The sequence below is a fragment of the Glycine max genome, chromosome 16, assembly GCF_000004515.6.
Source record: "Glycine max cultivar Williams 82 chromosome 16, Glycine_max_v4.0, whole genome shotgun sequence".
NCBI lineage: Eukaryota > Viridiplantae > Streptophyta > Magnoliopsida > Fabales > Fabaceae > Glycine > Glycine max.
The window spans coordinates 1,568,952-1,584,148 of NC_038252.2; the positions used below are offsets into that span (position 1 = coordinate 1,568,952).

The 15,197-nt window shown below is 30.1% G+C and overlaps 1 protein-coding gene across 2 annotated transcripts; it reads right to left on the reverse strand.

The window, feature by feature from the left end:
• Positions 1-6,535: 6,535 nt before the first annotated feature.
• Positions 6,536-11,045, reverse strand: LOC100794876 (metal tolerance protein 1-like). 2 transcript variants are annotated; one of them, XM_014768429.3, is made up of 4 exons: positions 10,950-11,017; positions 10,819-10,869; positions 10,498-10,581; positions 6,595-8,021 (listed from the first exon to the last, which is right to left on the reverse strand). In XM_014768429.3, the coding sequence occupies exons 3-4, from the start codon at positions 10,504-10,506 to the stop codon at positions 6,762-6,764; spliced, it is 1,269 nt and encodes a 422-aa protein (XP_014623915.1). In that variant the 5' UTR covers positions 10,507-10,581; positions 10,819-10,869; positions 10,950-11,017; the 3' UTR covers positions 6,595-6,761. The 2 variants fall into 2 exon arrangements, with proteins under 2 accessions (NP_001242882.2, XP_014623915.1); NM_001255953.3 differs by lacking the exon at positions 10,498-10,581 and having other exon boundaries at positions 6,536-8,021; positions 10,950-11,045.
• Between the last annotated feature and the right edge of the window lie 4,152 nt (positions 11,046-15,197).

The window sequence follows — 15,197 nt, forward strand, 5'->3', positions numbered from 1 at the left end:
AGAATTAGATTTTTTTTTAAGATTTTGAATTTAAATTTTATAGATGAAAAAATATAATTAATAAAAGAAAAGACACATTAAAAGTGATACTTAAATTTTTAACAAAAAATAATTATTAACAAAGTTAATAAATACCTCATACTAAAAACATAATTATAAAAAAAAGTGATAGAATATGAAGCATCTATAAGATAGGACAATAATAATATGTTGGGACCACTAAAAAATTATTGCGCAAACTTAAATTATAAATAGTTATGTTCAATTATAACTACTAGTTAGTTATAAGAGGATAAGAAATCTTAAGAGTTATTCATTAAGAAGAATTTTAATGATTTCAAAGAGAATTTTATAATTAGAATTGACAAAATAAATTGGGTCAATCGAGTTGGATAGTCAGATTAAACCTAGTCATACTAAAAACATAATTATAAAAAAAAGTGATAGAATATGAAGCATCTATAAGATAGGACAATAATAATATATTGGGACCACTAAAAAATTATTGTGCAAACTTAAATTATAAATAGTTTTGTTCAATTATAACTACTAGTTAGTTCTAAGAGGATAAGAAATCTTAAGAGTTATTCATCAAGAAGAATTTTAATGGTTTCAAAGAGAATTTTACAATTAGAATTGACAAAATGAATTGGGTGAATCGAGTTGGATAGTGAAATTAAACCTAGTCACACAATAAATAGTTAAGATTAAATCAAACTTAAATTATGTTTACTTGATGATTTGATTGTACTTAAAAAAATAAGGATCAACTTGGCTCAGTCTGCCCCATTTTTCACATTTAATCCCATAGATCGATCTAGTCCGCCCCATTTTCCCATTCCTGCTATGGTGTTTTTGGATGCAAAGAAATTTAAAAAGTAATTCTTCCCATGTTTTGTTACACTGAGATGAGTTAAAACTGTGTTATTTAAAATACTAATTTACCCTTATTTTTACACACTTCTATTTATTAGAAATATTTGTCATTGTACGCACTACAGACTCATCTGTTTTCACACAAACAAATAAAAGAAACAATTTATCATTACTTTCTCTCCAATCAAACAGTTTGAAATCATCTCATCTTCTCTCCTTTTCTCTTTCTTTTCATTCATTTTCTTTCCGTAAGTTTCTTTTTCGAGTAAAAACAAAAAGCTTAGCCACAACCATAAAAATGTAAAAGTTAACTCTAAATTCTTAATCATTTGTTAAATAATATGTTAATAATATGCTATTATTTTTGTATTTTTTCTCTCTATCATGATAATTATTAATACGACATTATTCGTTCTGTTTTTCATTGATGGTTACATTATGCATTGAAATTTCAATTATTTGTTACAATTTTCATCAGAGCTCAACTTTATCCAGAGGATATGGCTTCTTTACCCCGCAGTAGTTCAAGTAGTCAATTTATAGTGCCCATGGAGAGCTACCGAGCAAGTACGAAGGCAAAGCCTCTTTTCTTGTTCATTGTACGACATGATAATTAACACTGTCGCTACTCACTAGCCTACTTTCGGTTTTGATTTTGATGCACATTACAATTTCTGTTACTCCAACGAGATTGATTTATAGCAGTAACCTTCTGGTTAAAAGTTAAAACTATAATTGTTTATAATTAACCATGTTTACACCAGTTTCTTTATCGTTCTTTATTTCTATTATTGTTTAGGGCACGTTGGGATGAGAGAAAAGAAGAAGAGAAATGGATGAAAAGTTTTAAATTTTAATAGAAATTTTATATTTTTAAATTTTATTTTAATTTAAATTTTGATTTCAACTCCGGATAACTTGAGTTGGTTATAGACATTACTTTTTTTAGTCAAGAAAATTAAATAAGTGGTTTTATCCGTGTGATGTAACTTAAAAAAATTATAATTTTATATTTGTAATTCTGATTTATATATTTATCTAACAATTATAAAGTTATCACGTGAAAATTTTTAATTTTATTTCATTTTTTGTTATTTTTTCATTTATATCAGTTTATTTAAAAAAAAATGAGCAAAACATTATTTTAGCCTTAAAATTAAGGAGTCCATCAAATGAATCACCAAAAGTTTAATTTATCAATAAAAGTGGTCTTAGTGTTAATAGACACGAGTTGATAACAAAAATGCTCATCTGAAACATAAAGTACATGTGTTATTAAGGATTTTATGTGACAAAATAATCCTTCCATTTCATCCTTCCCTTCTTTATGATTTCTTCCCTCACCATTTCTCTCACTTATCACTTGTTTCTCTCTCTCTCCTCTCTTATTTTAGATCCACCACTATCATATATCCTTCTTCTCGCTTTATCTTTTCTTTGTTATCTGATCTTATTATCTAAGTGTCTTACATTTGAATTTATGGCTAACTTTGTTATATATATTATTAAATTTTATCTTAAAATTAATTGATATTAAATAAAATTATCTAATATGTATATAAGTTACACTATATAAATCGAGACAATATAAAACTTTTCAAGAATACTCTTCCAAACTTTTGCTAAATAGATAATACATAGAGACATACTATATTGATCCTGGTACAATATTAAATTTTATCTTAAAACCTTTAAATATAATTATCTGACAAAATACTTTATTTAAGATGTACCTCAAAATGATTTAGTTAAAAGGAAAGAAGAAAAGAGAAAAATATCATAAATTTGAATTTCTTTCATTAATATTTTAATAAAATTAACACAAAGTGGGGCCTGGCCGGGGCAGTTTTTGCCATGGAATCTGAAAAAACTCTCATCATCTTATTTTTGTATTTGGCTGCGTCTCAAGTGTAGAATAAGAGAGTTGGTTGAAAATCACTTTTCACAATTCACAAACGCGCCTACCGTCCTAGTTGTCTCATTTACATGTCAGGCCCTGCAGCTGTGTTTTTTAGTCCAAAATAATTGTTGTCAAATTTTGGACTGGGGCCCATGCCAGCAGCCAGGCTTTTTAGTTTAGCATTCATTATGTCTGGATGTAGTTTTCTGAACTTGTTTTAATGGAATCCCACTGTGGCAAGACTTCTAAGAATGTATTTGATTTTTCGTTTTCATAAATCTTTAAACATGTCAATAGAAAAATAACAATTACTTATTTCTTAAAAAATGAACATCAAGTTCTATTTTAACCGAAAAATAAACACATGCTAATTAACCAGTACTCAGTTTAAATTTCCTTTAGTATAAGATTCAATTAGGTATCCTAATGCCAATTTTCTTCAATTTATCAGTAACATATATAACAAAATAGATTTTTTGATTTTGTTTTATCTACGCCAACCAATTAATCACTAATAATTGGTATTGGGAAACATGTAGGACTACCTTATCATTTATATATGATGCAAATCCTGCACTTATAATCACAACGTGGTTAAGTTTCCCCAAGTCCAACTTGAAACTTTACACTCTTGATAAGATAGAAAAAGTGTGGAGGGTAGCTGATTTAGCTAGCACAGTAGATTTTGGATAACCTGGTATTAACCAAGTATATGTCAAGTGTGGGAAATGGCACACACCAATAGTAGGCCTCAAAGGATACACACATTATCTTGGTTTCTTGTGACGGCTGTGAATGCAATATCAAGATCCTGCCCAAAATCTCCAACTCAGTTAGAGTCACAAATTAATTTAGATTATACGTATTTTTTATTAGAGATAATATTATTTGAATTAAATATAAGTATTAATGGTAAAAAATTTATAAATATTTAACATAATTATATATTCAAGACTTTAACATAAAAATTTTAATTAAATTAAAAATTTAATTCACAGAATCTAAATTTGGATTGAGAGGTCAAATAAAGACAAACCATGTGCATGGAAATCCAAATGTATGTCACGTTTCTTACTTGGATAGCTATCATGATGTCAAGCCAAGCCACTCACGCGGTCCACTGTTCTACAAGGTAGTATTCTGTTTGTCCTATGAGGCGATTTTCAGTTTCTTTGTATTTCCTTCTCTATCGGTAATAACCTCCTAGTCATACCCATTATGAGGATGCATATTTTGTCCAAATTTTACAAATTCAACATTGCCACACGAGCTCATATATTATAATTTCAGTGTGAATATATATTATACACTAAAGAAAATATTGACGGTATGTAAATAAGTTATTTTAGTCTCTCATTGATTACCAATGAGAACTAAAGATAATTTATAAATATTATTTTTTCTTAATTTTTAAGACGTCTTTTAAAATAAAATCATGAAATTCACATCAATATTAAGTCAGACAATACTTTAAATGAAATGACTTTAAATGATGTAACGTATTTGAGGTTGAAATAATATATATATACAATGTGTGTTTAGTCTATGTAAATGAATAAAGTTCATTTTAATTTTTTTAAGAGAAATTTCTTTTTTTAGGGAAGAAAAGAAACTTCTTTAGTTTTCATCTCTAAAAAAATTTGAAAGTTTTTTTATAATGTGCCACACTCGTTAACTGTTTTAATAAAAAGCCACTAATATTTGTAATATCATGTCAACATACAAGACCTCTAAAAAAATTTCAAAAGAAAAGACCTCTAAATTTTTTTACAAATCCTAAAATAAATATTAGTTATCTATCTTAAAATGAATGTTAGGGACTAAAAAAATTGTAATTTTAAATTTTGGAGGGATGGAAATTAAAGAAAAAAGTTTTAAGGAACCAAATTTAAACAAATAAAAAAATAATGATTTCAAATTTTGAGTGATGAAAAAAATTACTTTTATAGGAACTAAAATCAAAATTCACTTATTTAGGACTAAACTAACCCTACTCATTTTCATTTTTTTAATGTTATTAGATTAAAATTAACATGTTTGGTGTTTATTCATTTTTATAATAATTATTTTAAAAATCATTCTAATTAGTTGATTTGTTCTACAGATTCTGATTAGTTGACCGTATAGAAATCTTTATAATTCGGGTGTGTTGATTACTTTTATAAAAGGAAACAAAAAATATGCGTGAAGATCATTATAATTAGAATCTTTGATTCTCTAACGAAATTATGAGATGAGGTAGTGAGAATTAAACTTGAATTTTCCTAACAAATTTAATGTGTTGTCAACTGATCTTGACTTTTAATTAATTTTCAGCCTTAGTATGTTGTTGACTTTAAAGAAGTACAATCCTTATACTTCATATTTCACTCTATCGACGCTAGAATCTTATCATTTCTAAATTGTATGAAGCAAATTGGATCGATATAGAACATTTTGGTCTTTATCTTCATTGAACACAAGTTGATTTTCCATAACCAACCGATAAGCGGAGTAACTTGTGTGTCCAGTGTCCCTATCTTTTTTGGGAATAAATTAACATTTTAATTTCCTACAAATATATATAAACTAAAACTACTTTATTATATTCTTCTAGTATTTCTTTCACCGTTGTTATTAATGCACGTTAAACTGAATTTGAGAAAATTGTAATTAAAAATACAATTGAAATGAGTATAGAAAACTTTCTTTTGTACAAAAAAATAAAGCGTTCTTTTAAAAGTATACAAAAATATAGTATGAGAGAAGTAAATACTAGTTTGGATTCATAATGAATCATCCTAAATCATATCAAAATACTACTTTATGAAATTTTAAGTAAATGTTTACATGTTTAATTCACATTGACAAATCAGTCCTGAGTCTAAATTTAATTTTGAGTTAAAACAACAATAGATAAGTTTTGAATCGAATAAAAAAATTCAAATAATAATAACTTCTTTAAAATCAATTTTACAAAATACTCCTTCAAATACACACACAATTATTATTTGAGGGTTTACTGTAGATGCCTTTGCTCTTAGGGCAGGAACAGTTTGGGGATGTTTTCCTTTGTCTGAACCGATAAGGACTGAATGTCTAGCACATGTGACTACTCTTATAATTACTCGTACATTTGGCAAAGAAAAAAAAGTGGGAAATACCAAAATCACTCACGGCATCTTATTACAAGTACAATATCTAGCTTAGTAATTACACCCTTTCAATAACAATCAAATTCGTAAGTATTCTCCAACTCTAGAACCGTGCAAAACTTACAATTCGTCTCTAGTTAGTACTACTCATTCAGTGTCCGAAAACTATTTTTAACTCTTACCCTGTCCAACGTTGACTACAGAATCTTGTGGTTGTTCACCAAGGACACCACGGAAGGTAGAGAATGAGGGCAGATTACATAGCTTGGTGATTCATCAAAATAGTGTTTTTGTTGGAATAGAACCTATGATCAATAAAAAATAATTTCTTTTCACATTTTTGTCTTTGGTAACGTGCTAAAAGAGTTTCGATCACCAATAGTTATAGCATCAACAAATTTAATTGATAGTACAGTAAAAAGCTGAGAACCTTTACAATCTTGTGCTTGTGAAGCACAAAACTTGTCGGTAATACACTCCAAAACACAATACAGCTGCTTATCTGGATTGGAAGGGACCCTCTTGTATTAACACCATTGATGCATTTAGGTGCCCAAGGCAAACCTGTATTAGATTGTACCAAAAGAAGTTTTAACGACTTGATAAAATTCTTACAAATCTGAAAGGAAAAAAAAGCTGAGTAGCAGTGAAGTATTAATTTGACAATAATATCATATATAAAAATTTGGCATGCAAATATTCAATGCTCATATCTGCACTCTTAAACTTCTAGATAGAAGAGTATAAGAACATCGACAAATTTGAGTTCCAGAACAATTCCTTAAGTCCAACTAAATCCTTTCCCTCTAAATCTTTACTAACAGGAAATAGTCAATAAAAGAAGAAAAATTCTAGCGCTCTATCTGTATAGTGACATGGCTGATGTTATAAACCCTTTTGATATAGTCTATAACCTTGTCCAGCACCACGTCTGCATCTGCTTCACGTCTGATTTTAACATGACAAGCTAGCAAAACCTTTCCCACTGTAATGGCCCATATATGCAGTTCATGAACGGCCACTACATCTTCCATATCCAACAGCCCCCTTTCAAGCTTAGTAGCATCTATCTCACGAGGTGTGCTCTCCATCAGGACTTCCAAAATGTTTCGCAGCATGTTGATGGTTGTCCCCAGAACAATTATTGAAAAGATTAGAGTGCAGATTAAATCAACTATTTGCCAACGAGGGTTATACCATATGACTGCTCCCCCAATCATTACCCCAATACTTTGGATAGAGTCCCCAAGAACATGGAGATAAGCCCCCTGCACATTTATGTTCCATTGCTTCTTCTTCTTAGTTCCACCTTTTGATTCACCAAGAAGAGGTTCAGTAACATCTTTGTGAGCATGATGGTGCAAGTGATCTTCCTCAGTATGATGGTGAGCATCTTTTGAAAGGTTTTCATCATGATGGTGTGCATGATCATCATGTGTGTGATGGTGCTCATCTTTTGTATGCTTTGCATCACAATGGGTAGACACTGTAAATCCATGACTGTGGCCATGACCATCATGTCCATGTCCGTGACCGTGACCGTGACCGTGACCATGACCATCATGTCCGTGGCCATGATCATGACCCAATAACAAAGCCATGATGATATTAACCACAAGACCAAATGCAGCAACTAAAAACATTAAAAAACCATCCACACTTTTAGGACCGGCAATGATTCTATCAATGGCTTCATATACCAGAATCCCAGCAAGCAACCATATCATTTGGATAGAAACCAAAGCACCAAGAATCTCTATTCGGAAAAATCCATATGACTGGCGAGGTGTAGCTTCCCATCCAGCAGCCCATAATGAAAATAAGGAGATGGCAAAGGCTGCAACATCTGAAAGCAAATGTGCTGCATCAGTCAATATAGCAAGACTGTTAGCTTTGATGCCACCAACCACTTCAACGGTCATGAAAATAACACAAAGGACCACTGCCATGAAAAGCTTTCGCATAGAAGTTGATCTTTCTTCAGAGTCCTTAGAGATGGATCCAGCATCTGCAAACCCACATGGTGCTTCCGCACAAATCTTCCTTCCACCATCAGGAAAGTCACCACTGATCTCAATAACTTGGGTATGCTGGGAGCTTTGTGCTTCCATCTACAATATATAAAAAAATGTAACATTTCTTGAGTTGGATAAAAACCATAAACTCTTCCTAGCATTAAACACAAACAAGAAAATACTATATCAGCCATCAATAACTTTTTACAGCATATCTGGGACAATTTGATCCCACAGAACATTGCTCCAGAAGTAGAATAAGTAATTAAAAGAAATCTGACCAAAAAGTAAGGTTTGATGGTACTACTATGAGCAGATGTATAGACCATTATCCAATTGTACATCTAAGACCTATATTAGTTGCAATGGTGTTATAAATCAAGTTGAGTTCTCAACGACATTCTTTAATATTTGCCTAACATGGTTCTTTAAATCAATAGCCCATATCTATGTGTCTGCGCTTAGTCTTTAATTTATAGGCAACAATTTGAGTAATTTCATCTGAAAATCAAAGTCAAATAAAACCATTTTATATGAAAGAATAGTATGTAATTTTTTTTAGTTATGAGTTAAATACAATCTCATTTGGGATAACCAATAGAGTAAAATCGTAGCAAAACTACTACTATACCAACAGATGATAATTGAAAGCAGTAGCAAAATAAGTAGACCTCAAGCGATAGTGCTTAAACAATAATTGAGTAATGCTATATCCTCCCGACACATCCTTCTACAAACCCACCTAATACTTCTTTATAAATAAAGTACTGAATGAAAAAATGAATATATTTAATATTTTGGAAACATAAAAGCATATGATATCTTCTTAATTAGAAGGATCGTTAGGAAGGATACATATGAGGATTTAGAAATATTCAAAACAATATATATTTCAAATCACTACTCGGAAGGGAAAAGTGGAAAACATTATTGACAAGACAGAGAAAAGCAACAATAAGAAACTGAAGGACAACATTGCAATCTACATATATGAATATTCCTTTGGACTATGACAACAAAAAAAACAAAGAGATATTCTTTGTGCATTCGAAAGATACTTGTGTCTCCATGCTCAACTACAGGCAATAGGGCCTAAACATCAAAACCACAGTTAAAAGTAAATTGATAAGAACCTCACGAGAACTACACCACAAAAAGTTAGTTGTTGTAGTTAGAGAGGCCTAGACCTTATAAATCCCACGCTAAAACCCCATACTTTAAATGGGGGTTTTGGATGCCAAACACAAGAATGGAATTGCATATAGAAGCTACGGAGAAGATGTTAGAAATGGAGAATGGAGGCATAGGAAGAGAGTGGGAGGCCTAGGAGCTATAGGTCAGGAAGATAGAGGAAGTTCCACATGAGATACTGGGGTTGCTGTTATGCTGCAACAGTCAGGTTTCAGATCTGCCAAAAATCGAGGAGGTAAAGAAGGATTGAATGAAGGGGATGCTTCGAGAAAAAACAACAGAGACAGCAGAGAACCATCATTCAGATGAACTGTGGAGAAGATAGGAAATTCTAATTTTCTCAGATGATGAAGCTTAACAACAAAGAAAGTCCTAAACTTGAGGTGAGAAAACGAGTATAATGAAATTCCTACTAAAGAAAGATACATTAGGAATTGATCAGAACATACTTATAAAAGTAACAACTTTATGATGTAACAATTGGTTAATTATAAAATATGAATATAATGCATTGATATGCATTAGTAAATCAACCAATCACTGGGTTGTTGATGCCTGACAATAATTACGATAATATGATTAACTATTGAATTTACACAACTAGTACATTATATATAGAGAGAGTTTCTTTATAATTCCATAACAGACACATGATAATCTCACCACGAATGACTAAATTTAAATGAACTAACAAGTAAAACAGATTTGAAGCCAAGGTCTGATGAATTCATTGACAAAACAAATAATCAAATGCAAACAACTTGTTAACTTGCAAGTAAAGAGCAAAACTATACTATTGTTTTCCAAAATGAAGAAAATCAGAAAGAATAAAAACTTCAAATGAGATGAGCTTTACTTCAGGCAAATATTCAGTGATGTTTTAATAATTGACAAGCCCTAACCAAGGTTCACAAGTGCAGGCATCAGTCACAAACATCAGTTCCTTTTCAGAGCATTATTCACAAAAAAATATGGAACAAACTCACAAAGTAGCCACAAGCAATAGGCAACAGAATCAATTAATCAAGACTATACTGCAAAATCCAAATTAACATGTAAGATAAACCTACACCAAGAACAGCAGAGAAAACAGTGGAACACCGAGACCTCCTAGCACAATGTAAAGAATATTAACAATTTAAAGAAAAAGAAGTAGCAAAAAACCTAACAACTTGACTTCCTAGAATCCTTGAAGTACAAAAAAAAAAAAAATTTGCAAAATAATCAAGTCAGCAGAGAGCAAGACTACTAAGTGGAGGGTATCATTAATCAACACAAGAACAGTGAACTCAGCCGCCAGGAGCTGAATATTAGCTATATAAACATGGAAGCACTGAACTTCTCATATAAACATAAATGATGCAAAAAAAAATATATATACATGAAGCATTTAATTGATTGGGCGACTGAATCTCCTGCACTCACTCACATCATGTTCTGACACAGACCAGAACCTTCTAGGAACCTATCAAACAACAAAGAGGGTTCACCTAAACAAGATTAAAAAAATACTAATACCAAAAGATATATCAAGAAACAATAATTTCACCGCACTGAGAGCCACCAAAGAAAGAAACGATTCAGCAATCAACAAAACGCATGCAACACAGCCACAAAATCATAAGCATTCAAAAAAAAAAAAAAGGTGAAACGAGAAAAACGTGTTGGTTATATTGCCGCGAAAAACGCTAGCATGACTCACTTGGTTTGTTTGAGGCTGCGCTTCTTCCGTGGTGAGAATCGAAATGCGATTCTGTGAAAAATAAAAGAGAGAATAAGAGAAAGGAGATAAGGAAAAAGGAGAAAGAAACAATCACAGAATGATGGACGCACTGTTACTCCAATGGGCCTGACCGTTCTGGATCTCTCTCACCTGTCACCTCCTTCCTTCACTCGCTCTCTTTACGACGGGTTAGTCCTCATAATAATTATTATTTAATGATACTTATAAATTATATAAAAAATGCACTTTTATTTCAGGATAAAAAATTAGTATTTCTAAATTAAAAAAACCAAAAATGAAAAAAATTTCTTTTGTTATACTACTGATACACATATTTTATCCATCTTTAATTTTTAAATCAGCTGAATTATTCTAATTAAACCGATAAATTCAAAATTGAGCTATATCTTGTGTTAAATATTTGTTTTTTTAAATAATAATTTTATCACTCATAATAATAGCTGTTGTTAATTCAAACACGATGGTAGATGTGGAAGATATCCATATACAAGAAGGCCAGTCTCTGTAAATTATATAAAAAAAAATGTTTTTAGTTATTAGAAAGCAATAATACTTTTTATACTTTATTCATGACAAATTTTTTTAAAGTGCAACAAAAGATCAAATGATACATTTATCGTTTTTCTTAGGAGTTTGATTATTTTTTTTGCTGAGTTTTTTAGGAGTTTGATACTTTTATCGTTAAGTAAAATTAAATATGAGATTTATTGAAAAATTAGTGTAGTTTATTTATCAGATTAATATAAGATTTATTTAACAAAATTTATGGCTCATTTTTTTATTTTATAATTTTCGGATTCAGAATATATAGTTTGACTCGGCCAAATATAAAAAATTTCCAGAAGTAAATGTCCATAATAAACGGGGAATTTTCTATAAAAAAAAAACAATAAACGGGTAATTTTGCACAAACTCTTTATATTAAATGTGCCTTTTTGTTTCAATTTTTTTTAAAAAAAACCTTCTTAACAGAGTTTGGAACGTTAAAGATAAAATTACTATCTTTTTTCTTTGTTTGTCGTGACGTCTCACCCACGTGTTTGTTATGACTTTAATCTAACTAAATTTTATTTATTTATAGTATTTTCTCCCTTTTATGCTCAAATTGATGACTCTTTCCTACTTAATTTTTTTTAAAGTTTAAACTCTATTTTAAATATCTCCATTTTTCGTTTGAAATGGCTGAAAGGGCAATATCGAAGTTAATTCCAACGTTATGGGGCCCTGACCTACAAGAATGCATAATTTATGAAGATGGTCTTGAATCTTGATATCCCCAAAAAGATCATAGTAACGATAGGAATTGTTTAGACGATATAATAATTTGTAAAAATGAAAAATCTTTAAAAAGTAAAGTTGTTGTTGCTCCCCAACGAAATTTTTTTTTGAAAATGGATGGGATTCTTATTTCTAGTGTGGTGTGATGGTTCATTCCTCCAACAAAGATGGATTGCATGCTCAATCACTTTCATTTTCACATTTAACGGATCCCAGAGGGTGTTGTCTTGCTGAGGTGTTGTTGGATGATTAGGCATATGACATTGACTTCTAATGCACGGGAGACATAAGAATTGTTTTGACGACATAATAATTTTAGCCCTTAAAAATAAATTATGTGCATCTCTAAAAAATTAAATGATCTATATCTAGTATACAAGCGCTATATATTAAAGTTAGGTCTTACGTAGTATAATGTTAAATTTAATGACATGATACCTTCAAAAAAAGCTATTCAGACTATTTTTATTCTACAAGAGACTATTTAAAATTTTAATTTTTTTAAAAAAGCTAATGAATTTAATAAAAATGCAAGGACTTATAGAAAACCATCTTTAAAACTTAAAAAAATATTCATAAAATAATTTTATGAATATTATATAAATTATTTTGGTATATATGCATATATCACTAGAAAAAAGAATATTTCCAACGGAATATTTACTACGGAAATTTATTGCGTCTAAAATATTGGAATTTCACATGAATGGATTAAATTTTTAAAATTTTCAACAAAATTCACTCGGATATATTTTTTGTTGGAAAATATTTATTTTTGACGTATTTTACCAAATGAATCAGATTCATCGAAATTTTAAATTATCCCAAATAAAAGACCCCAACCCTAGTCCTCTGTCACTCCCTGTGCGAAATTCGGCTGTGCCTCCGATCTCAGCCCTCGCTCTCATTTGGCATTCGAGGTTTAATTTTATTTCCCTTCCTTCTTTGATTCATTCTATGTTGACATTGTTGCTGTCAAAACGTTGCTTGGATGATTTTATGCCGTTTAGTCAATAATGTGTGATTTGTTGGTCCAAGTCGAACATGAGAGCTCGTGCACTATGGTGGTTACTCAGTCCCTGTGATTGGTTGGATGATTCATTTGCGCGTAAAAGTGAAGAGATGTTGCTTATTTTTGTTCTGAATTTGTTATGGAAAAAAATGAGGTTCGTGTATATGTTTAGCGGGAAGAATGTTTGTTCTGAACTCACACAAAGCCTTCAATCACTCAATGATATCATCAATCTCATCAACACCACCACCACTTTTGATCATAACAATTGTTATTACAATAAGAATAATTTCATGATGAATCCCATGCACATGACATATGTTAACCAACCAATTGTGGCCACTGCAGACAACATGTTTCTGTGGTGAAGAATCTGAAAAAAAAAAAATTAAGATTTTGTGCTAGTGTGTGGTTCTGTTGGGAGTTTCGTCACGGTGGAATCATTCATGAGTGAGGGTAAGGTAAATATTTGTGGTTGGTACCTACTACTACTAGGGTCAGGCAATATTTATTAAGATATTATTATTGGAGTGTCATCAGAACTTGTAATGGAATCAAATCACATAGTGGCATTTGCTTAGTTCTGTTGTTAGGTCACCAAAGTGACATGCTACATTTGATATGATTTAAATAATGGAATCAAATCACATGCCCCCTGAGAATTGAATTTATTTTCCTTATAGATAATTAATAGATTAATCTACAATAATTCAATTAAAAGTTCATCAAATAGATACATACCCCATGTCATATTACTATCAAGTTTCCACATCTATCATTGTTTCTTAATAATAAGAAAATGTATCTTGATCTCTCTTTTTTTATAGATATTCTTGACCTCTTTGTTATTTTTATATTTAATAAACAACACATTGAATTAATACGCCTTTGTTTGCCCAGCGCTGACTGTTGCTTGATTTGTCCTTTAGCAAATAGCATATTAGCATTTGCTGGCGAAGTATATTCGATTTTCTTTTTTTCACAAAAGTATTTTCGAATATGATATTCAATACTTTATACCTGTACTTTTTAACATTAATGTATGCGTCAACGTTAGTTCTACAGGATAGGTTCATCACCATTGATGGCATGCACGCTATAGAGGAAGACAAGGAAAAATTAAAAGCCCAACTGCACTATGACTTTATCATAATTAGATATATGAATTTCCTCTTGTTATTTTTTCACACCATGATATTAGTATAAAATTTTCATCAGCTTTATTGAAAATTGTTAATAATCTGATTTATTTAATGAGATTTTTTCTTTCAATCAATTATGCTTTTACTTCATCTACATGACTCGAATTAAAAATTTTGCTTAGGGTGTATTTGGCTTAGATGATAAAAATAAAAGATAAATTTTGAAATTAAAATATAATGTAAAAGATGTGAGTTCCAAAAAAAAAAACTTCTCTCTAATATTATTTCTCTCGATCAAATATAATTTTAAGGAGATAAAGTTCAGTATCATTCATAACATTATAGTCCATGACTATATTTGATAGAAGTTTTTTGAGAAGTTATTTAAAAATTGAAAAGTTAGTAGATAGCTAAAAAATTAATTGGTATGTAGCTAGAAGTTAGTGGTTAAACTAATTTATTAAATTATAAGTATATAATAAATTAAAGCGATTTAGATATTACTTGAGACAAAAATAAAAATCAGTAGGAACTATAAAGTTTTTAAAAAATATTAGGGACTAAAAACAAGATCAAAATTTTTATCAGAGATGAAAATATAATTAAGTTAAAATGAAATTTATTTTTTTATAATTGTTTAATAAAAAATGCTGGAAATATACATGAAATTTGTGTTATGGAAGGAAACTTTTGGTGCCATATTACATTTAGAGTAAATTATATAAATTTTCATTGAGGCTTGGAATTATTACATCGAACCGTATCCCTCCATTAGAATGGTTTAATTATATCATTGGTCCCTTAATTATAATTAAAAATTTAATTGTGTTCCTTAATTATTAATGTTAAATAAAGTCATTTAATTATTTATAATACTACAATTATACATTTTTTATAAGTTTTAT